General features: G+C 38.5%; 1 protein-coding gene across 3 annotated transcripts in view; it reads left to right on the top strand.

Moving 5' to 3' along the window:
- LOC120563661 (myosin heavy chain, fast skeletal muscle-like) overlaps positions 1–24,343 on the top strand; it is a 66,076-nt gene that overhangs the window by 30,152 nt on the left and 11,581 nt on the right. Inside the window, exons 2-41 of one of the 3 annotated variants that reach the window (XM_039808005.1) lie at positions 123–163; positions 485–706; positions 780–923; positions 1,010–1,166; positions 1,260–1,287; positions 1,376–1,472; positions 1,581–1,673; positions 1,763–1,826; positions 1,908–2,006; positions 2,093–2,196; positions 2,295–2,433; positions 2,546–2,664; positions 5,692–5,841; positions 5,939–6,109; positions 6,611–6,911; positions 7,036–7,100; positions 7,242–7,329; positions 7,461–7,578; positions 7,665–7,788; positions 10,549–10,685; positions 10,769–11,024; positions 11,129–11,371; positions 11,456–11,632; positions 11,716–11,861; positions 11,958–12,048; positions 12,254–12,643; positions 12,763–12,889; positions 12,979–13,097; positions 13,349–13,545; positions 14,318–14,501; positions 16,057–16,222; positions 16,333–16,457; positions 16,548–16,856; positions 16,963–17,166; positions 17,286–17,411; positions 17,493–17,663; positions 17,752–17,856; positions 17,947–18,042; positions 18,164–18,295; positions 18,498–18,598. In XM_039808005.1, the coding sequence (XP_039663939.1) occupies positions 500–706; positions 780–923; positions 1,010–1,166; positions 1,260–1,287; positions 1,376–1,472; positions 1,581–1,673; positions 1,763–1,826; positions 1,908–2,006; positions 2,093–2,196; positions 2,295–2,433; positions 2,546–2,664; positions 5,692–5,841; positions 5,939–6,109; positions 6,611–6,911; positions 7,036–7,100; positions 7,242–7,329; positions 7,461–7,578; positions 7,665–7,788; positions 10,549–10,685; positions 10,769–11,024; positions 11,129–11,371; positions 11,456–11,632; positions 11,716–11,861; positions 11,958–12,048; positions 12,254–12,643; positions 12,763–12,889; positions 12,979–13,097; positions 13,349–13,545; positions 14,318–14,501; positions 16,057–16,222; positions 16,333–16,457; positions 16,548–16,856; positions 16,963–17,166; positions 17,286–17,411; positions 17,493–17,663; positions 17,752–17,856; positions 17,947–18,042; positions 18,164–18,295; positions 18,498–18,518 (5,790 nt within the window). In that variant the 5' untranslated portion in view covers positions 123–163; positions 485–499 and the 3' untranslated portion in view covers positions 18,519–18,598. Of the gene's footprint in view, positions 1–122; positions 164–484; positions 707–779; positions 924–1,009; positions 1,167–1,259; positions 1,288–1,375; positions 1,473–1,580; positions 1,674–1,762; positions 1,827–1,907; positions 2,007–2,092; positions 2,197–2,294; positions 2,434–2,545; positions 2,665–5,691; positions 5,842–5,938; positions 6,110–6,610; positions 6,912–7,035; positions 7,101–7,241; positions 7,330–7,460; positions 7,579–7,664; positions 7,789–10,548; positions 10,686–10,768; positions 11,025–11,128; positions 11,372–11,455; positions 11,633–11,715; positions 11,862–11,957; positions 12,049–12,253; positions 12,644–12,762; positions 12,890–12,978; positions 13,098–13,348; positions 13,546–14,317; positions 14,502–16,056; positions 16,223–16,332; positions 16,458–16,547; positions 16,857–16,962; positions 17,167–17,285; positions 17,412–17,492; positions 17,664–17,751; positions 17,857–17,946; positions 18,043–18,163; positions 18,296–18,497; positions 18,599–24,094; positions 24,317–24,343 lie in introns of those variants that run through there. The other 2 variants (XM_039808004.1, XM_039808006.1) reach the window with 2 other exon arrangements.

Here is a 24,343-nt window from a genome sequence, read left to right as displayed (position 1 = left end):
AAACAATGCTCTCTTAAGCTTGAGATCATTTTCATTTGTTCTTTGTTTAAGTAATAAGTTATAACTTTTATTAATTATTATTATTGATCTTCTTTTTACACCTTCTCTGACGACAAAAACAGTTTTGAACAGGATTGGTGAATACTGTTGACAGAGAGGTCAGGTAAGGACAACTTTTAAATGTTTAACTTTTCTTTATAAGCACATATGCAAAATATTTTATATTAATTGAGTGTCTGCAATAATTCATCCAAATGCTTTGACAAAACTAAACAATAGGTCAGTATTGATTCTCAGTAACAACTAAGTCTGAAAAGGATTCAGTAACTTTGAAGTCAAAGCCCACCTGTAACAATACCCAGACATGGTTTCAGTTCGGATATGTTTACTATACAGCAGAATTTCAAGTTTATGTGCTATTTAATTGCATGGAATTGTAAAAACATTAGTCTAAGATGGCAGATCCTTTGTAATTATCTAACAGACATCAGCCGCCACCATGAGTACAGACTCGGAGATGGCCATTTATGGCAAAGCTGCCATTTACCTTCGTAAGCCAGAAAGGGAGAGACTTGAGGCTCAAAGTACACCATTTGATGCCAAGAGTGCCTGCTATGTGACCGATGTCAAGGAGCTGTACTTGAAGGGAAAAATCCTCAAGAAAGATGGTGCCAAAGTCACCGTTGAAGTCCTGGACACTAAGGAGGTTAGTATCATGAAGTCACAGTCTGGCAGAATCAATATGATCAGTTGTCATTGTGACAAATGTCCTGTTCCAGGAGAAGACAGTGAAAGAAGCTGACGTCTATCCAATGAACCCTCCCAAGTATGACAAGATTGAGGACATGGCCATGATGACCCATCTCAATGAAGCCTCTGTGCTGTATAACCTCAAAGAGCGTTATGCAGCATGGATGATCTACGTAAGACAATCTGCCTAATGAGAAAAGAGAACTATTGCAAATTGCTAAACTAGAGTTAACTGTTGAATTTCTATGATCACTTTCAGACCTACTCTGGGTTGTTCTGTGCCACTGTGAACCCCTACAAGTGGCTCCCAGTGTACGAAAATGAATGTGTGTGTGCCTATAGAGGCAAGAAGCGCATGGAGGCCCCACCCCACATCTTCTCTGTCTCTGACAACGCTTATCAGTTCATGCTTACTGGTAAGTCATTACCATAACAATGTAGAATTTATTAGTATATAAGGTTTCTGTAAAGCACAGTTGTATTATATTATTTTGTTTCTTATTCAACAGATAGGGAGAACCAGTCTGTCTTGATCACGTGAGTTTGTTACATTTACATTTGTAGACTTTGTTTAACATAGTCAAATATCTTGATCAAATTCTTATAAGTCTATGTCCATACCTAGTGGAGAATCTGGTGCTGGAAAGACTGTGAACACCAAGCGTGTCATCCAGTACTTTGCAACAATCGCAGTTGGTGGACCGAAGAGGGATACATCAAAGGTATGTCACTTTATGATGAGTACAATTCAAGTTTCTTCCTCTATAGAATATTTCTCCAGGGAAAAAAAAAAGTCATTTTCCAATAGCAATTCTAAACTTGGATTATAGGGGTCATTGGAGGATCAGATTATTGCAGCCAATCCCCTGCTGGAGGCCTATGGTAACGCCAAAACAATTAGGAATGACAACTCTTCTCGTTTTGTAAGTATGGAACAATTTCTACACATGAAAGAGGTCTTGTCACAGATTGCCAATGATGAGGGACATTAAAAATTCTTTGTTCCAAACAGGGTAAATTCATCAGAATCCATTTCGGCACAACTGGCAAACTGGCTAGTGCTGATATTGAGACATGTAAGTAATAATACTCATAGTACATACAAACGACTGGAATTGAGAATTGGCCAGGCTGTGATTTATAAACAATATTTGTAGATCTGTTGGAGAAGTCTAGAGTGACATTCCAGCTTCCTGATGAAAGAGGCTACCACATCTTCTATCAGATGATGACTGCACACATACCTGAGCTGATTGGTAAACAGATTGAGATGTTGCACATTAAACCTACTTGTTTTCATACAAAACAGATGTTCTGACATATTGAACTTTTTTATCTCCAGATATGGCACTCATCACCACCAACCCCTACGACTTCCCCATGTGTAGCATGGGTCAGATCACTGTGGCCAGCATTGATGACAAAGTTGAGTTGGAAGCCACTGATGTGAGTGGTCTTCACTTCAAATATATCAACATCAAAACTGCTCTTTAAGTGCAATTTCTAAAGTGATTATGTTATGTGTGGACCTCTTTTGAACTCAGAACGCTATTGATATCCTGGGCTTCACTAATGAAGAGAAGGTGAGCATCTACAAGTTGACTGGTGCTGTGCTCCACCATGGTAACATGAAGTTCAAGCAGAAGCAGCGTGAGGAGCAGGGTGAGCCTGATGGCACAGAGGGTGAGTATTTAATGTCAGCTCAGAGTGAATAGCTTGGGAGCAACAGTAATAAAGATCTTAATCACACTGGTGTCTGTTTACATCATGATGGACATTTCTGAACTATTTCCAGAGGCTGACAAGGTTGCTTACTTGCTGGGTCTCAATTCCGCTGACATGCTCAAGGCTCTGTGCTTTCCCAGAGTGAAGGTCGGAAATGAGTATGTCACCAAGGGACAGACTGTACCTCAGGTAAACATGAATTACCAATATCCTACAATAAACAGATTAGTTATATTAGATCTTGTAAAACATTGTAGCCAATGGCTTATTACAAAATAGAAATGCAATGGCAGTGTAATTACAATATATTACTACTTTTGAAGAGTTTTATTCATTGAATGCTAAATGCACAATGTAGAATAAGTGAAGGACCATGTTAGATTTTATATTTTCCCATATATCACATCAATCTCACCCTTGACACTGCACTTTCTTGGGTCCTGAGCAATACACCTGCCATGTAATGGTTGCATCCTCTAGCAATGCTGGGGTATATAGTATTTTGCTAACAGCTAGCTATTTGGGACAAGGCTATTTCCAGGAAGAAAAGTTTTCATTCCAAAAGTTACATTGCTGTTGCCTAAATGTTTGGGGGCAAAAAACACTGATAAACAAATGTTTGAGTCTGCCGCAATGTATCATCTTCCGTCTCCCTGTTTTCTCCTGTTTTCTGACTATACTGTAGAGAGCAACAGAGAGGGAGCTGTAACCAGCGTGCTGTTCAGCAGTGTAACAGTTAATAGGGGTCCCCTCTCAATAGATTACTCAGTAGAGCTTGCGCAGGACTGTTTTCTTAATCCCCTCCTGCCTGTCCCGGCTGGATTTCTGACCATTATGGCCTGCTCCTGCAATATGTGTGTTCTACTCCCACCCACAACCGTAAACATTCTGACCAGTTGTGGGATGAACTAAGCACTTTAATAATTTGCTAAGTACTGCACTATAAAGGTCTGAGGGACTTGTACGTTACCTGAGTATTGCTATTTTAGGCTACTTTATACTTACTTACTGTACAGTATACGCTACTACATTGCAGAGGAACATATTGTACTCTTTACTCCACTCCACATTATTTGACAGCTATACTTGCTTTGAAGATTTTTGTTAATATAAAATATAATTAACTAAAATGATATTATAGATTAAGCTACCCAGCAGTATATAAAATAATTACCAACTGCAACATGAAAGTGAATAACATATAGAGCATTTTCTCAAGGGCGTACCGCCCCAGGCGTTCAGAAGAGATGGGCGTTGGAAGCGATTTGAAAGGGGCGTTGAGGTCCTTGGGGGCGTTTGTTTGAAAGCTAGTTTAAACCAAAGATTCACAATAACAATACATGTTTACCTAAAACGCAAAAAAGTTTCTGCAAATTAAAACCTGCCAGTCACGGCACGCAACTGACGAGACGGTGGATCATTGTGGGGCCTCCGTCTGCCTCAAGACGGAGAGAGAGTCTAAATTTTGAAGGTTCAAAAAACAATGCAGGGTGGTGCAATCTGATGTATTTAACCCCAATGTAGCACAAGTAACTTTATATACAGTAACAGTTTTCTCAATCTTTAAAACCCAATTCTACTTACCTGAAGCAGCTTAATTTCACGAAGAAAAAGAAAGAGACGAGCGAGAGATTTTTTTTTTTTTACGAGCGAGAGATATCGACTGTGCTTTGTTGTTTGGCAAACATTTAGCTGTTCCCAAACTCCGGGCAATTCAGCTTGTGTTTGCTGTTTTAAAACTTTCTTGTTGAAGCGATAGAGGAAGAGATGTCACTGTTTACTGTACGGGACTCCACCTCCTCAAAACGCAGCGCGATGTGGGGTTGCGCTTCTCCAAACGTTTTTTTCTGCTATTTACTCGCAAGACAGGCGATAGCAAACCTAGACTTTCAAACCTAGACTCTTCAAACCTAGACTCTTCTAACCTAGACTCTTCAAACCTAGACTCTTCTAACCTAGACTCTTCAATCCTAGACTCTTCTAACCTAGACTCTTCTAACTTATACTCTTCTAAGCATCAACAAACGGCTCTCACTAACTTTCAAAGGTTGTAAACTTATTTCCATTCGGCAGTAGGTGTCGTTCTTCAAGTCGTTTGTCATCACCAAAATGAAAACCTTGTGTGTGTGTGTGTGTGTGTGTGTGTGTGTGTGTGTGTGTGTGTGTGTGTGTGTGTGGGTGCGCGCGCGTGTGCGTGCGTGTAATCCTGCTTTTACCCCATGATAAGTGCAAGCTTGTTTTCCGTTGGAACAATTTGAATGAAAAATAGATTTGAATGTTAAATTGCTAGCTGTTTCTGATTGGCTACTGTTAGTGTTTGTAATAATAATAATAATAATAATAATAATAATAATACATTTTATTTAAACTTTCATACACCCAAGGTCACTTCACAACAAAAAGACATTCAAATTATAGTCATCTTCTAAAGGTGCTGAGGTTCACACCATGCAGCAGGCCTTTTGATAATACCTAATTATAGTTTGAATGTTACATATCTAGTAGTTCTGATTGCTGCTGTTATTTAATTTGGATGTCAAATGGTTGCATTTAAAAAAAAACTGTAAATATTTCTATTCACATGGCTTATACTGGGAAACTAATACATGTGTTGTTTGTATCAATGATTTGATTTATTGATTATTTTAATAACAATAGTAACGACAATAATAGGCCTGTATTAGGGCGTAATCATTAATATCCAGGGCAATTAGCCTACATAATATTTGATGGGGGGCGTTAGGGACCTGGATAATGGATAGGGGGGCGCTGGCACAAAAAAGGTTGAGAACCACTGATATAGAGTATTTTTGCAATGTTGTGTTGTTACTTAACAATACTTATTTTTACTTCCTTAAAAATTGAATACTTCTTCCACCACTAATTTTGACCATGCATACATGGATGGTCTCTTAAAAGCTTCATGTCACTTTACGTGTAGCCTTCTAAACGACACAGAGAAGATTTGCATGGACCCTTCACGCAATTTGCACCAAGTTCGACAATGCACGCCATTGGATCCGCGACAATACACCTACCAAGTGTGAAGTAAATCTGATGAACAGTTCTCCAAATAGCCTATGTGAAGGAACAACAGAAAGACAAAAACAAAAACAGATTGACATAGATTTCTTGCTTCATAGTTGGATTAGAAGTAGTTGAAAATACCAGTAATCCATTATTTTACGGTTGACTGACTTTAATCAAATTATTCAGGTGATGAACTCAGTGACAGCCCTGGCCAAAGCTATCTATGAGAGGATGTTCTTGTGGATGGTCGTTCGTATTAACCAGATGTTGGACACAAAACAAGCAAGACAGTACTACATTGGTGTCCTGGATATTGCTGGCTTTGAAATCTTTGACGTAAGCTTAATTTTAAACTATTAAGGAGCCGACTTTTCATGACAGAATCATTCTTATTGCCTACAAGGGATTAAACTGATTATTTGTCCCCTCACAGTTCAACACCTTGGAACAGCTGTGCATCAACTTCACCAATGAGAAACTGCAACAGTTCTTCAACCACACCATGTTTGTCCTGGAGCAAGAGGAGTACAAGAAGGAGGGTATTGTCTGGGAGTTCATTGACTTTGGCATGGATTTGGCTGCTTGCATTGAGCTCATTGAAAAGGTAATCACTTAATTTGGTGGTACTATATAACTAGTGCAGTGCCCATTCCAAACATGCCTGTTTGGAATGGGCTGATTGCTTGGCCTCCTGTATTGCTGCTTGTAGCTTTCTCCAGAACTACTGTACTCCGAACTTACAGAGGGACCCCAAAGCACCTACTGTATACTACTGCCTTACCGTCTACTCATCATTTAGAGGAAAACATTGTACTACTACATTTACCTGACAGAGAACGTTGCAGATTCAGATTCTAGCAGGGTAGACAGCAATCAGTTTAAGACGGATGATTAGTTTTTGGCATGACACCAGTAGCTGGTGAATTGTAATCAATGAGCCTTGTAGCGATGTAGCAACTCCTCGGCCCAGCTACTGTACTGCGCCTGTGTGGATGCTGTAGTGCACATGTGTGGGGACAAACAGATTTCCCGATTTATAGATAGATTGTTCTTAATTTGACTTGATGTATCACTTAATGACATACTTCTTCCCACATTTTTCAAGCCCATGGGCATCTTCTCCATCCTTGAAGAGGAGTGCATGTTCCCCAAGGCCACAGACACATCCTTCAAGAACAAGCTGTATGACCAGCATCTTGGCAAAACTAAAGCATTTGAGAAGCCTAAGCCCACCAAAGGCAAGGCTGAGGCCCACTTCTCCCTGGTGCACTATGCTGGTACCGTGGACTACAATATCAATGGCTGGCTGGAAAAGAACAAGGATCCACTGAATGACTCCGTCTGTCAGCTGTACCAGAAATCTCCAGTGAAACTGCTGTCTATCTGCTTTCCTCTTATTGTTGAGGGTATGATAGTAACTACAGTAAATTAAAACATATTTTTAAGTTATACTGTATATACAAACTTGAGCATGTGTTAATGTATATTTTATTTGTCATTCTAACAAAACATGCCTACTTAAATCAACAGACACTACCAAGAAGGGAGGCAAGAAGAAGGGTGGTTCTATGCAGACTGTGTCTTCACAGTTTAGGGTAAGGTTTAACATTATAAACTTATCATATACTGTGTATATATATATATATATACCATGTACCAGCATAGTGCAAATCAGTTTATGCTCAAACTCACAATTGTTACATGTCATGATAAGACTCCCCATTTTGGATCTATAGGAGAACTTAGGGAAGCTGATGACTAACTTGAGGAGCACCCATCCTCACTTTGTGCGCTGCCTGATTCCAAATGAGTCAAAGACTCCAGGTACATAGAGAACACGATCTCAAGAGATTATTTGAAGAGTGATTTGTTTTGTTAATATTGTTAATAAATTGTGCTGCTTTAACAAAGATACGATTCTGTCAAATAATTAATTAAGAAATGTATTTTTACAGGTCTGATGGAGAACTTCCTGGTCATCCACCAGCTCAGGTGTAACGGTGTGCTGGAGGGTATCAGAATCTGCAGAAAAGGTTTCCCCAGCAGAATCCTCTATGCTGACTTCAAGCAGAGGTACCAATGGATATTTTAGAAGAATTTTGATACAGATTATTAAAAAAGAAATGCTCACACTGACCATTAACTCGCCTATAAAAAAGGTACAAGGTACTGAATGCCAGTGTCATCCCCGAGGGCCAGTTCATTGACAACAAGAAGGCTTCAGAGAAGCTGCTTGGGTCAATTGATGTTAATCATGAAGAATACAAATTCGGACACACCAAGGTAAACACTTCGCTTTCCTTAGGAGGTTAGGTTGTTCATTCCAGTTTTTTCTGTTAACTATGAATGTATTATATATGTTATTATATTAAAGGGGTGATAGAATGATTATATTGGGTATTTCACACTGTTCCTTATGGTCTCCTAATGGGGTATGTAACATTGGTTGGGCTGAAAATGGCCTGGTTGATATTTTATTGGCCCTTATGCATCCCTGTGTTTTGGCCCTATTTGTAACAAGAGTTTTTCTTCCAAATATGGTATGGTCATGAATATCTAGATGAGCTGTGCGCCGATTAGTTGAGTGAATCCCCCATACACACACATTAGAGATGCACGCTGATTGGTTGAGCGAATCCCCCATACACACACATTAGAGACGCACGCTGATTGTTTGAGCGAATCCCCCATACACACACACATTAGAGAAGCGACAGAATCTCATATTCCAAACACTGCAATGTTTCATTACCAAATTCACTTATGAGACTTTTTTATGCGAGAAATCAACTACATAAAGCTCAAATATGGGCCGTTTTTTCAAAAATGTATGGCTAATTGCAAATTTGGTAAGACGTTAGGAGCTCCACACAGTCTGACGAGAAAGCAGCAACCTGCTGGGCTCCATACTCAGGGCAAAGTCACCCTTTGTGGATACTGCACTACTGGGGCTCCGCGGCCGGCTGCCGGCATAACTATAATATATTTACAGTTTGAATTTCGTCATGCCACTTATATAACATCTACCCCAATGTCTTACAAAGCTAACGTTGTGTTCGTTTTCAATGTAAGGCATTTTTATGAACGTCAGGCGTTTTGTTAGGAGAAGCAGCTAGCTAGCTATATGTCCCATTCAATACAATGGGAAAAGATCGCTGCTAGCTAGCTACACTTTCGGCATAACTATAGTAGCTATATTTACAGTTTAAATTTCGTCACGACACTTATATCACAGCTATCCCAAGGTCTTACAAAGCTAACAATGGTGTCAGATTTCAATTTAATGAATTTTTGTGAACACTAGCTAGGGGTTTCGTTAGCTGCGACTGTCCCTTCAATCCTATGTGTACAGATTGCGCCTAGTTAGCTTCATTTTTGGCGTAATTTGAGTATATTTACAGTTTGAATTTCGTCACGCCACTTATACAACATCTACGTAAAGGTCTTATAAAGCTAACAACAGTGTCCGATTTCAAGTTAATGAATATTTTTTAACTGTAAGGGTTTCGTTAGGTGCGACTGTCCTTTCAATCCTAGCTATGTGTAGCTACAAATCACGGATAGTTAGCTTCATTTTCGGCGTAATTCGAGTATAATTACAGTTTGAATTTCATCACACCACTTATACAACATCTACCTAAAGGTTTTATAAAGCTAACAACGGTGTCCGATTTCAAGTTAATGAATATTTGTGAACATTAAGGGTTTTGTTAGCTGCGACTGTCCCTTCAATCCTAGCTATGTGTAGCTACAAATCACAGATAGTTAGCTTCATTTTCGGCGTAATTCGAGTATATTTACAGTTTGAATTTTGTCACGCCACTTATACAACATCTACCTAAAGGTCTTATAAAGCTAACAACGGTGTCCGATTTCAAGTTAATGAATACTTGTGAACATTAAGGGTTTCGTTAGCTGCGAATGTCCCTTCAATCCTAGCTATGTGTAGCTACAAATCACCTGATAGTAAGCTTCATTTTTGGCATAATTTGAGTATATTTACAGTTTGAATTTCGTCATGCCACTTATATAACCTCTACCACAAGGTCTTATAAAGCTAACAATGGTGTCCGATTTAAATTTTATACATTTTTGTGAATTTCAGAGGAATTCTAAGAGGAGGCTAGCTAGCTCTCATTGATAGAGCTAGCTCCATCCAGCCGCAGGCTCTATCAATGAGACTCGCGGACAAGAGGTGTTTATTTCACCGATCGTTTGTTTAAATAACACATTATCATTACACACATTATAAGATTAACTGATACCTGTGGTAAGAGATTGCTGGCGTAACAAGCTCGCTGATCGCGCTCTCACTCACACACACGAGGCATTTAGCAGGAAGAGGGGAGCTGCAGGCCCTGGAGCTCTGTCCAGGCAGCGGCGTTTGTTAGTCCATTAACCCACAAAATGGTGACTTTGCGCGGGTATGGAGTGCTGTGGGCTGCCAGCCCTGATGGAGCTCAATCTACCTCACAGCAGGCCGGGGTCTGTGAAGGAAGGCAGGCCAGGCGGCGAGGCAGCTACACAGGCAGCACCGGCCGCTGAACTCCGACACACAATCGGACAAAAATTGCAATTAGACATAAATTTTCGTAAAACGGCCCATATTTGACCTCTACATAGTTGATTTCTCGCATAAAAAAGTTTCAGATGTGAATTTTGTAATGGAATAGCAGAGATCTGCGCGACCTAGATTCAGAAGACTACCTGATCTCAGGTCAGTTGTGTATGTAAATGTTGGGACGTAATTACCCACCGAACCCCCCGTCGTTATTCAACTATGACAAGGTAAAATCGGTTTTGCATTCTATCACCCCTTTAAAGTGAATATCTAGAAACTACTTACATGATTGTAGAGTTTGGTGCCAAGGAACAAGTGATTTATTGTTATTATAGAACCAGAGCAGAATGCATGTGGCCATTTAAAAAACACCTTTGCCTTAGAACCTCTGAACCATGTGAACATTTTTTTTTTTTTACAGGGTGTAAAGTATTTATTATCTGAGCTCATCCTACATTCATTTTTATTTTTTGTTTGCTCAGGTGTTCTTCAAGGCCGGTCTGCTGGGTGTCCTTGAGGAGATGAGAGATGAAAAACTGGCAACTCTGGTCACCATGACTCAGGGTTTGTGCCGTGGTTTCCTCATGAGAAAGGAGTTTATGAAGATGATGGAGAGGAGGCATGTTGAAAACAGCTTATTCTGAATCATGTTAATAAAAATCACTACCAATATTGTCCATAACAGCTATTTCTTTTCCTCAGGGAAGCCATATATACCATTGAATACAATATCCGCTCATTCATGAATGTCAAACACTGGCCATGGATGAAGGTGTACTACAAGATCAAGCCTCTGCTGAAGACTGCTGAAACTGAGAAGGAGCTGGCAAGTATGAAGGAGAACTATGATAAGATGAAAACTGACTTGGCTGTTGCCCTGGCCAAGAAGAAGGAACTGGAGGAGAAGATGGTGTCCCTTCTGCAGGAGAAGAATGATCTGCAGCTGCAAGTAGCATCTGTAAGTAAACTTTTAACAGACAGTTCTGCTTTTTCATGTTTATACTGGTTGTGTTAACAGTTAATGTACTCACATCAACTTCTATGTTCATAAAAATTAACTAGGAATCAGAGAATCTGAATGATGCTGAAGAGAGATGTGAGGGACTTATCAAGAATAAGATTCAGATGGAGGCCAAACTGAAAGAGACAAGTGAAAGACTGGAGGATGAAGAGGAAAGCAATGCTGAGCTCACTGCCAAGAAGAGAAAGCTGGAGGATGAATGCTCTGAGCTCAAGAAGGATATTGATGACCTGGAGCTTACCTTGGCCAAAGTGGAAAAAGAGAAACATGCCACAGAGAACAAGGTTCGTAAATAATAATCTGTCCATCATATAAAGTAAGGTTATAATGATGATCGTTTAAAGACAAGATCTTTCTTGCACAATTAGGTGAAGAACCTGACTGAGGAGATGGCCTCTCAGGATGAGAGCATTGCTAAGCTGACTAAGGAAAAGAAAGCCCTTCAGGAGGCTCATCAGCAGACTCTTGATGACCTGCAGGCAGAGGAAGACAAAGTCAACACTCTGACCAAGGCCAAGACCAAGCTTGAGCAGCAAGTGGATGATGTAAGTTTACAAAGTCTCTTGGATTGGCAAAGCAAGAGTATTCTTCTTGAATGTGATGATTAAAAACTCATCTTATTTCTTAGCTTGAGGGTTCTCTGGAGCAAGAGAAGAAGCTCCGTATGGACCTTGAGAGAGCCAAGAGAAAGCTTGAGGGTGATCTGAAACTGGCCCAGGAATCCATCATGGATCTTGAGAATGAGAAGCAGCAGTCTGACGAGAAGATCAAAAAGTAATGTAGTTTTTGAAATGTACAAAAAACATTCTTTTAAAACTTGTGGTCAACTGCATTAACTCTTACAATGTACTTTATCTATAACTCTCACAGGAAGGACTTTGAAATCAGTCAGCTCCTTAGCAAAGTTGAAGATGAGCAGTCACTGGGTGCTCAGCTTCAGAAGAAGATCAAGGAGCTCCAGGTGACATATGGTTTTACAGAAACCATTCTTGCAAATGTTTCCAATTTGTGTATTAAAAGTAAGGGTTTGAATCCGACCTGCTGCCCTTTGCTGCATGTCATGCCCCATCTCTCTCCCTCTTTCATGTCTATCCACTTTCATGATAAAAGGAAAAAGCCCCCAAAAAAATCTGTGTACTGAAAGACCATAAATCTATATTCAACAGGCTCGTATTGAGGAACTGGAGGAGGAGATTGAGGCTGAGCGTGCGGCTCGTGCCAAGGTTGAGAAGCAGAGAGCTGACCTCTCCAGGGAACTTGAGGAGATCAGTGAGAGGCTGGAGGAGGCCGGTGGTGCCACTTCTGCTCAGATTGAGATGAACAAGAAGCGTGAAGCCGAGTTCCAGAAGCTCCGTCGTGATCTTGAGGAGTCCACTCTGCAGCATGAAGCCACTGCTGCTGCTCTTCGCAAGAAGCAGGCTGACAGCGTTGCTGAGCTGGGAGAGCAGATCGACAACCTCCAGCGTGTAAAGCAGAAGCTTGAGAAGGAAAAGAGTGAATACAAGATGGAGATTGATGACCTCTCCAGCAACATGGAGAACGTTGCTAAAGCAAAGGTACACAATACATTACATGCTATTTTATTACCTGAAGAGGTATACTTATTTGGGTAATAAATGAGGTAATTAATATTAAAGATAAATCCTGATCACTGATCTCATCCTCTTTTCCTCAGGGAAATCTTGAAAAGATGTGCCGTACTCTAGAGGACCAACTCAGCGAACTAAAGACCAAGAATGATGAAAATGTCCGTCAAATCAATGACACAAGTTCACAGAGAGCACGTCTCCTGACAGAAAATGGTATCTACAAGCTATCAGTTAATGATCTGTTGTGTATGTTATTGAAAAACGTGACACAAACTAATGTATCATGACATCTTTCACACAAGGTGAGTTCAGCCGTCAAGTTGAAGAGAAAGAAGCTCTTGTCTCCCAGCTGACCAGAGGCAAACAGGCATTCACACAGCAGATTGAGGAGCTGAAAAGACGTATTGAAGAGGAGGTTAAGGTAAGAAACCGTTAAGAAAGTGTGTATTCAAGGGCGTAGCACAAAATTCTGGGCCCTGTAGAAAATCATTCTCTATGGGCCCCTCCCCGCATCCACAGCTTTTCATTCTAGCATCTATTTGGGCCCTTCTCACATGAGGGCCCTGGGTACTCAGTCCTATTTTCCTCTCCAGTCCGACGCCCCTGTGTGTATTGGTATTATTAGTTTGTGATTTACGAATTTTGGCAATTTTATTATATGTCTTACACCAGGCCAAGAATGCTCTTGCCCATGGACTGCAATCAGCCCGCCATGACTGTGATCTGCTGAGGGAGCAGTTTGAGGAGGAGCAAGAGGCCAAGGCTGAGCTGCAGCGTGGAATGTCCAAGGCCAACAGTGAGGTGGCTCAGTGGAGAGCTAAGTATGAAACTGATGCTATCCAGCGCACTGAGGAGCTTGAGGAATCCAAGTGAGTAACATTCAAACAATTGAAGTGTAGCATTTTAGCATAAGTCAACTGAAAATTCCTTGCTTGTATCAATACTTGCATTAAATACAATTAACCAATACATTTTTGTTTAGCATTTTAATTTGGAACAAACCTTTTGCAGGTCTGCTTTCATATAGTATGTTCATTCAGATCCTTAAAAACAAGTTGTAACCATAATGGCTCAAATATAAGACTAGGCTATTTATACATGTACCCTCCTTTTCCAACACTTGCTATTTTGAAAAATACTCACTACACTAACAATATTAAGGCTTTAGACAAACCACAATGCAACATTCCCTGTGTGGGCATAACACCAGTGTTACACCTGTGGGCTAAATTCAAAAAGAATATTTGTTGTGGTGACGACATAAACGTCTAGTCCTTAAATGTAATACAAGCTCCACCTTCTGAAATGCAATTTCTTATGATGTGTTGTTATGTATGTTATTATTATGAACATTTATTATAGGATCAGCCCCATGAGATGCAGCATCTCGTTTTCATGGGGGTCCTCCGGATCATGTATAGAGCAACAGAACAGCAGAACAACAGAGTAGATACAATCAAACAGAAAAGAGATGAAAACAAAAAAAACAAAACAAACAAAAAAAAAAAAAAAAATGTGTCATATAATGATTTTCCTAACTGTTACATAATGTTAAGAACTCACTTTTCAGATTCTTGTTACAAAGGTTTCAGGTAAATTCATAGTTTATAATGGGAAACAAATCTTACTTTCTTTAAACAGGAAAAAGCTGGCTCAGCGTCTTCAGGAGGCTGAGGAGCAGATTGAGGCGGTGAATTCCAAATGTGCTTCTCTTGAAAAAACCAAACAGAGGCTCCAGAGTGAGGTGGAGGACCTCATGATTGATGTGGAGCGGGCCAATGGGCTGGCTGCCAACCTGGACAAGAAGCAGAGGAACTTTGACAAGGTAGGAATTGTTTCCTTTGTGTGGCCAAGCCATACAAACAATACTATATATACACTCACCTAAAGGATTATTAGGAACACCCTACTAAGACCATGTTTGAGCCCCTTTCATCTTCAGAACTGCCTTAATTCTTCGTGGCATTGATTCAACAAGGTGCTGGAAGCATTCTTTAGAAATGTTGGCCCATATTGATAGGATAGCATCTTGCAGTTGATGGAGATTTGTGGGATGCACATCCAGGGTACGAAGCTCCCATTCCACCACATCCCAAAGATGTTCTATTGGGTTGAAATCTGGTGACTGTGGGGGCCATTTTAGTACAGTCAACTCATTGTCATGTTCAAGAAACCAATTTGAAATGATTAAAGCTTTGTGACATGGTGCATTATCCTGCTGGAAGTAGCCATCAGAGGATGGTACATGGTGGTCATAAAAGGATGGAAATGGTCAGAAACAATGCTCAGGTAGGCTGTGGCATTTAAACGATGCCCAATTGGTACTAAGGGGCCTAAAGTGTGCCAAGAAAACATTCCCTACACCATTACACCACCACCACCAGCCTGCACACTGGTGACAAGGCATGACGGTACATGTTCTCATTCTGTTTACGCGAAATTCTGACTCTACCATCTGAATGTCTCAACAGAATTTGAGACTCATCAGACCAGGCAACATTTTTACAGTCTTCAACTGTCCGATTTTGATGAGCTCGTGCAAATAGTAGCCTCTTTTTTCCTATTTTTAGTGGAGATGAGTGGTATCCGGTGGGGTCTTCTGCTGGTGTAGCCCATCCGCCTCAAGGTTGTGCGTGTTGTGGCTTCACAAATGCTTTGCTGCATACCTTGGTTGTAACGTGTGGTTATCTGAGTCAAAGTTGATCTTCTATCAGCTGGAATCAGCTGTCGGCCCATTCTCCTCTGACCTCTAGCATCAACAAGGCATTTTCACCCACAGGACTGCCGCATACTGGATGTTTTTACTTTTTCAGACAATTCTTTGTAAACCCTAGAAATGTCTGTGTGTGAAAATCCCAACAATTGAGCAGATTGTGAAATACTCAAACCAGCCCGTCCGGCACCAACAACCATGCCACGCTCAAAGTTGCTTAGATCACCTTTCTTTCCCATTGTGACATTCAGTTTGGAGTTCAGGAGATTGTCTAGACCTGGACGATACCCCTAAATGCATTGAAGAAGCTGCCATGTGATTGGTTGATTAGATAATTGCATTAACGAGAAATCTTACAGGTGTTCCTAATAATCTTTAAGGTGAGTATATATATATATATATATATATATATATATATATATATATATATATATATATATATATATATATATATAAATCATATTGCTACATAACCAACTGAACTGTATTAATGGTGTTATTCAGGGGTAAGAGTAGAGGAACTTTGACAAGGTAGCATTGTAAACTTTGCAAAATAAATATATCTTTCATTGTTTATATGACTTGGCCACATAAACAATGAAAGATATTTTTATTTTTCCTCATATTGCTACATAACCAATTGAACTGTATTAATGGTGTTTTTCAGGTGTTGGCAGAGTGGAAACAGAAGTACGAGGAGGGTCAAGCAGAGCTCGAGGGAGCCCAGAAGGAGACTCGTTCTCTCAGCACTGAGCTGTTCAAGATGAAGAACTCTTATGAGGAATCTTTGGATCAGCTGGAGACCATGAAGCGTGAAAACAAGAACCTGCAACGTTGAGTTCTACATTATGTAACAGTTACATTGTATATAACAGGTGTTAGAATAAAGTATATATATATATTTTAATGCTTAACAATTTGAAATACATGTATCTGTCTGCAGAGGAGATCTCAGATCTGACTGAACAGATTGGTGAGTCTAGCAAGAGTATCCATGAGCTGGAGAAGTCCAAGAAGCAGGTGGAGACCGAGAAGGCTGAGATCCAGACAGCACTTGAAGAGGCTGAGGTACATTTTCTTCTGGGGAGATCTTCTGAGAAAATATAATTAAAAAGGTTTGAAGGCAGATATCAATATTTTATTCTTTGATATCATCAGGGAACTCTGGAACACGAGGAGTCAAAGATTCTGCGTGTCCAGCTGGAGCTCAACCAGATTAAGGGTGAGGTGGACAGGAAGCTGGCAGAGAAAGATGAGGAGATGGAGCAGATCAAGAGGAACAGCCAGAGGGTGATTGACTCCATGCAGAGCAATCTGGATTCTGAGGTCAGGAGCAGGAACGATGCCCTGAGAATCAAGAAGAAGATGGAGGGAGACCTGAATGAGATGGAGATTCAGCTGAGCCACGCCAATCGCCAGGCAGCTGAGTCCCAGAAGCAGCTGAGGAATGTGCAAGCACAGCTGAAGGTATTGTTAGACACAGAGTTGTTACACAGAGTTGTTCCAGAGACCATGGACAGTGCAGGTACATTTTGGCATTCATGTAAATACTTTCCTGATATTTTTTCACTAGGATGCACAACTGCACCTTGATGATGCTGTGAGAGCACAGGAGGAATTCAAGGAACAAGCTGCTATGGTGGATCGCAGAAACGGTCTGATGGTAGCAGAAATTGAGGAACTTAGAGTTGCTCTGGAACAGACGGAGAGAAGTCGCAAAACTGCTGAACAGGAGCTGGTGGATGCCAGTGAGCGTGTTGGTCTTCTGCACTCTCAGGTGAACAAGCCCAATAATTTCTTTAATATTTCAAAAATCTAATGACAATTCAAATAACATGTGAAAATATGTCATGTCATGTGATGACTTAAGTGCCTAAATCTCTTTTTGCCTTTTAGAACACAAGCCTTCTGAACTCCAAGAAGAAGCTTGAGTCTGACCTGGTCCAGGTCCAGAGTGAAGTAGAGGACACTGTTCAGGAAGCAAGGAATGCAGAAGAGAAGGCCAAGAAGGCCATCACTGATGTAGGTTGACATTTCATTTATTCTTACTTTTTCAAATTTTCCAAGATATTTCTAATTGACATTTTATGCTGTCTCTTCTAGGCTGCTATGATGGCTGAGGAGCTGAAGAAAGAGCAAGATACCAGCTCTCACCTGGAGAGGATGAAGAAGAACCTGGAGGTCACTGTTAAGGACCTGCAGCACCGCCTGGATGAGGCTGAGAACCTGGCCATGAAGGGTGGCAAGAAGCAGCTCCAGAAACTTGAGTCCAGGGTATGAAAGTCATGTTAAGAAATTTCAGAGCTAAAGCAAGACTTTTGTATGAAAAGATGGGTACTTATTTCCTCATTGTTCATTGAAGGTGCGTGAACTGGAGGCAGAGGTTGAGGCTGAGCAGAGACGTGGAGCAGATGCCATTAAGGGTGTCCGCAAATATGAGAGGAGGGTGAAAGAGCTCACCTATCAGGTACAGTGACTTTGATAGTTAACATACAAATCAATTTAACATTCTTATAACAAAAACATTTTATTTAATTTTTTATTACATTTTTAACAGACTGAGGAGGACAAGAAAAACGTTGCCAGGCTGCAGGATCTAGTTGACAAGTTGCAGATCAAAGTCAAGGCCTACAAGAGGCAGGCTGAGGAGGCGGTAAGGACAATATATACATTTTCAACATTAAAAGCTTAATACTGTGGTAGATTTATTGCACACAAAGTAGACAGTTGGTATTTTAGGAGATTCAAAAATGTAAATCATTATGTTTTTTCAGGAGGAGCAGGCCAACACTCATCTGTCCAAGTGCAGGAAGGTGCAGCATGAGCTGGAGGAGGCTGAGGAGCGCGCTGACATCGCAGAGTCCCAGGTCAACAAGTTGAGAGCGAAGAGCCGTGACTCTGGCAAGGTAAACATATACACATCAGCTTAATGAAAATGTAACCAAATTAAATTCCTCCTACTCTAATTTATTTCATGACTGAAAAAAAATGACCATGATTCCCTTAAGCCTCATTTAATTAACGACAGCCAAAACATTTACAGAATATGAGGTTTACAGTATGTAGGCGCATAACCACTGTATGTATTAATTGTTTCATTTCTTCCAGGGAAAAGAGGCAGCTGAGTAAAGCACTTCAGCTAATGGGCTGTTTCTAATCATATAATATGATGTGAAATATAACACAATAAAATAGTTGTTGACTTTAAATTGCATTGTCTGTTATTTTGTTCCAACCATGTCCTCTGAGATTTAGATAATGTGTGACAAAAATAATTCTACAACCTTTATTGGAATGGCTGGCTACAAGATGAAGTACACTGCATACTTTATTTTATAGGGTGGTGACAGTTTTAAAGTCAACAGTGGGGGCGACCTCTAGTTCATGTAGTAGAGAGAGCACCCCATATAGTGCTGAGTCCTTACAGCGGCCTGGGTTTGAATCCGACTTGCAGTCCTTTGCTGCATGTCATTCCCTCTCTCTCCCCCCTTTCCCATCTACTATCACTATCTAATAAAATAAAAAAGGCCAAAAAAAATCTTTTAAAAAAGTCAACAATGACCAAAAAAATATACCTGATCTGTAATATTTGAGGTCTCTAGTATGGAAGACTATTAAGCGTGGTTGATAAATATGCAGTTAAACATTCTTTTTTGTAAAACACAGTTTTTGAAGAAAAAATATACACATTCATGTGAATTCTTTTTGAGAAAATGTAAGGGGTCACTAGTTTTGTAAATTCTTTACCTGTTTTTTGAACATTCTATTGAACTGCACTGTAAATGTGTTCTACAGCGTGACATAAAAAAAGAGAAAGAAAACGTCTTGAAAAATAATAACAAAACATTACAGAAAATTTTGAATAACACTGTTTTTTCACATGACTTGGACTTGAACTGTTTCAATGAATGCAAGATAGACTTTGCTGTCATCCTTTCAAAACTGTTTTAAATTATACAAATTTATGATGAGTGATGTCTATATCTCTCATTTATTAACGATATTTTAAGATAAACAGACATTTTTGGTTCTTTATAGGACTATAGGACATTATGTCGCACTAAAGGACAGGAATGAAAATTATTGCATTAAAGAAGAAAGACATTTTTTATTTTGATAAAAATAATATCAATATTAACCGTGTCAAATAAAATATTTTTTCATCAACAAGAAGCACTTTGACTCCTTGATGGTGCAAATACCTTTAAGACTTGAACACCATAAAAATCTTTAATTTATGCGTCTATTTAATTTCATTTTTAATCACAATTTCAAGAATTGTTTCTAATCAGATGCTTCACACAAATGTATAGGTCCACCTTAGAGTTGGTAGCAATGCATTTACTGATTGGACATCATCGTTAGACCAATCAACCTGTTGGAGTCGAGCAGCAAGGTGCATTGGCTCTGGTTCAGTTATGATACTAATTATCTCCTGCCGTGAAAAGTAAATGCAGTCAAGGTTGTCCGACCAGACAAATTAATTGTTCTCGCCTTTCTTGATCATGCAATTGATTTGTATCTCATCTCCATAATCACCCAGATCTGGCCAACAAATGGCTTGCCATCATATTGCACAATCACAAATCTTTCTTTTGTGCACTCATCTTATTCCTGGAAGGAGTCACACAATTCAATTTGGTGCTGAGTGGCAGCATTGTCTCTAATCAGTGGAGTATTTCCAAAATCAATTTTTTTTTTTTTTTGGCAAGAGCATACTTTTGGATATAATAATAATAACTTTATTTGATATAGCACCTTTCACAGACAGAGTCACAAAGTGCTTCACATGATAAAAATTTGTACAAAACATAGTAAGTTATACAATGGATATGGATATGGGATCCAGAAGATCAATCCTGGAGATGATGATAACACTTGGTATGTATTGAGTATTCCTGCAACCGGTCGAACAGATTGGGAAAGCATTTTGTCAAAAGTTTTAATGTTCGACTCTTCAATCCATTTGAAATTAACGCTTGTCTGCGTTTCTCAACTCAGACATCTCGGGGAGATTGCAAATAATTACCACTCTGTAAGTGTATTTCGGCCAATCTCTTGACAGCTCTCTCATCATGCAGTAATGATGGAGATAGAGTTGCATTGCTCTGGGATCCTTGTGTGTATGCAACTGCAGAATGAATAGTAACTTGTTGTCAAATTTCCCTCAAAATGGAAGGCCTGGATTTCCAAATTAAGGGTTATGTCATGCATGTATTTATACATAAATTGATTTAGACATGCACTAATGATTATTGAGTGTGTTAGTAATGTTTCATTAATACTACAATTCATGAATAATTCACATAGTTACTAATTATTAAGCATTTTGCATGAGCTCATCTAAAGTGAATTACATTAAATTACAATCCAGTTATTCAGGAGTTGTCAGTGATTCACAAGATCATTTAGAAAGTGCTGTCTGAAGTTGTAGAAATAGGAAGAACAAAACCTTAGTTGAGAAAATAACAGACTTTTGTGAGTATTGAGGTACTGGCCCTTCAATCTCCTTCATAAGTGCTTTGTGAGGCATAGATAGTGCTCACTTTAGATGAGCTCGTGCAAAATACTTAATAACTAGTAACTACGTGAATTATTCATGCATTTTAGTATTAATTAAAACATTATTAAACACTCAATAACCATTAGTGCATGTCTAAATCATTTTAACATTTAAAGGTTTCCTTACCTGACCTCCTCTCTGTCAGCAGTATTCACCAATCCTGTTCAAAACAGTTTTTGTTGTTAGAGTATGTGCAAAAAAACAAGATTCAGTCAACAAATGTTTCTATTTACATAACTTATTTCTCAATCTATCTATGCCTCACAAAGCACTTACGAAGGAGATTGAAGGGCCAGTACCTCAATACTCACAAAAGTGTCATTTTCTCAACTAAGGTTTTGTTCTTCCTATTTCTAAAACTTATAGATGAGCTTATTAATCAAGAATGAAACATGTATAACTGTGTTCATGAATTACATACGGTCTAATAATGTAGTAACAATGCTTTATAAATGATTAATTAAGTATTTACTGATACTTAACTAATGCTTCATAGTGTGTAGTTATTATAAATTGTTACCAAAAAAGCTTATATAACTTTTTATTGATGTAATGAGCAAGCAAAAATCAAGACCTGGCCATACTAAATGAAACCTGAAACATCAGATGATACATAATTTCTATCTATAAATCTGTCTTACCACATTAGGTATGAATACCACATGGTTTACATATAAACATTGCTGTGTAATCAAAAAACAATTTTAAAAAAAAATTTTTTTAAAAAAAATTGTGACAAAAATTTTGTGGTGGTTTTTTTTTTTTTTTTTTTTTCTTTCCTTTTTTTTTGAGCCATTTTATTAATATTTCTTGAGAAATAAGTTATGTAAATAGAAACATTTGTTGACTGAATCTTGTTTTTTTGCACATACTCTAACAACAAAAACTGTTTTGAACAGGATTGGTGAATACTGCTGACAGAGAGGAGGTCAGGTAAGGAAACCTTTAAATGTTAAAATGATTTAGACATGCACTAATGGTTATTGAGTGTTAATAATGTTTTATTAATACTAAAATGCATGAATAATTCACGTAGTTACTAGTTATTAAGTATTTTGCACGAGCTCATCTAAAGTGAGCACTATCTATGCCTCACAAAGCACTTACGAAGGAGATTGAAGGGCCAGTACCTCAATACTCACAAAAGTGTCATTTTCTCAACTAAGGTTTTGTTCTTCCTATTTCTAAAACTTCAGACAGCACTTTCTAAATGATCTTGTGAATCACTGACAACTCCTGAATAACTGGTTTGTAATTTAATGTAATTCCTTATTTATGAAATGGTAAATCACCATTCATAAAGTAGGAAAACATAATCATTAAACCCATTATAGATGAGCTTATTAATCAAGAATGAAACATTTATAACTATGTTCATGAATTACATACGGTCTAATAATGTAGTAACAATGTTTTATAAATGATGAATTAAGTATTTACTGATACTTAATTAATGCTTCATAGTGTGAAGTTATTATAAATTGTTACCAAAAAAGCTTATAGAACTTATACTTTAAAAATAGTCTACAAGAAACTTGTATTGATGTAATGAGCAAGCAAAAATCAAGACCTGGCCATACTAAATGAAACCTGAAACATCAGATGATATATCATTTCTATCTATAAATCTGTCTTACCAAATTTGGTATGAATACCACATGATTTACATTTAACCATTGCTGTGTCATCAAAACCGAGTTTAATATAAAAGCTCCTTGTGGAGACAGTGTGGCACTAAAGATCTGGGAGTTCCTGCTTGTGGTAAAACTTTCTTCTTAAGCTTAAGGCCATTTTATTAATATTACTTGAGAAATAAGTTATGTAAATAGAAACATTTTTGACTGAATCTTGTTTTTTACACATACTCTAACAAAAAAAAACAGTTTTGAACAGGATTGGTGAATACTGTTGACAGAGAGGAGGTCAGCTAAGGAAACTTTTAAATGTTAAAATGATTTAGACATGCACTAATGGTTATTGAGTGTGTTAATAATGTTTTATTAATACTAAAATGCATGAATAATTCACGTTGTTACTAGTTATTATTTTGCATGAGCTCATCTAAAGTGAGCACTATCTATGCCTCACAAAGCACTTACGAAGGAGATTGAAGGGCCAGTACCTCAATACTCACAAAAGTGTCATTTTCTCAACTAAGGTTTTGTTCTTCCCATTTTTAAAACTTCAGACAGAACTTTCGAAATGATCTTGTGAATCACTGACAACTCCTGAATAACTGGTTTGTAATTTAATGTAATTCATTATTTAGAAAATGGTAAATCACCATTAATAAAGTATGAAAACACAATCATTAAACACATTATAGATGAGCTTATTAATCAAGAATGAAACATGTATAACTGTGTTCATGAATTACATACTGTGTAATAATGTAGTAACAATGCTTTATAAATGATTAATTAAGTATTTACTGATACTTAACTAATGCTTCATAGTGTGAAGTTATTATAAATTGTTACCAAAAAAGCTTATAGAACTTATACTTTAAAAACAGCCTACAATTAACTTTTATTGACGTAATGAGCAAGCAAAAATCAAGACCTGGCCACACTAAATGAAACCTGAAACATCAGATGATACATTTTCTATCAATAAATCTGTCTTACCACATTTGGTATGAATACCACATGGTTTACACTTAACCATTGCTGTATAATCAAAACCGAGTTTAATATAAAGGCTACTTGTGGACACAGTGTGGCACTAAAGATCTGGGAGTTCCTGCTTGTGGAAAAACTTTCTTCTTAAGCTTAGTTTTATTAATATTACTTGAGAAATAAGTTATGTAAATAGAAACATTTGTTGACTGAAAGTTGTTTTTACACATACTCTAACAACAAAAACGGTTTTGAACAGGATTGGTGAACACTGTTGACAGAGAGGAGATCAGGTAAGGAAACTTTTAAATGTTACATTTTTCTTTGTGAGCGTAATACATGTGCAAATTATTTCTCATTCATTGAATCACTTTGAAGTCAAAGCTCACCTGTAACGATACACATAGACGTGGTTTCAGTTCGGATATGTTTACGGTTGACCAGAATGTTAAGTTTGAGTGCTATTTAATTGCATGGACTTAAAATTAGGCTAAGATGGCAGTTCCTTTATAATTATCTAACAGACATCAGCTGGCACCATGAGTACAGACGCGGAGATGGCCGTTTATGGCAAAGCTGCCATTTACCTTCGTAAGCCAGAAAGGGAGAGAATTGAGGCTCAAACTGCACCATTTGATGCCAAGACTGCCTGCTACGTGGCCGATGTCAAGGAGCTGTACTTGAAGGCAAAAATTCTCAAGAAAGATGGTGACAAAGTCACCGTCGAAGTCCTGACCACTAAAGAGGTTAGTATCATTAAGTCAGTCAACTGA

This window comes from Perca fluviatilis, chromosome 8, assembly GCF_010015445.1.
Source record: "Perca fluviatilis chromosome 8, GENO_Pfluv_1.0, whole genome shotgun sequence".
In the NCBI taxonomy this organism is placed as follows: Eukaryota; Metazoa; Chordata; class Actinopteri; order Perciformes; family Percidae; genus Perca; species Perca fluviatilis.
Note: the sequence above shows the minus strand (reverse complement) of the source record. Positions and strands in the feature narration are given on the sequence as shown.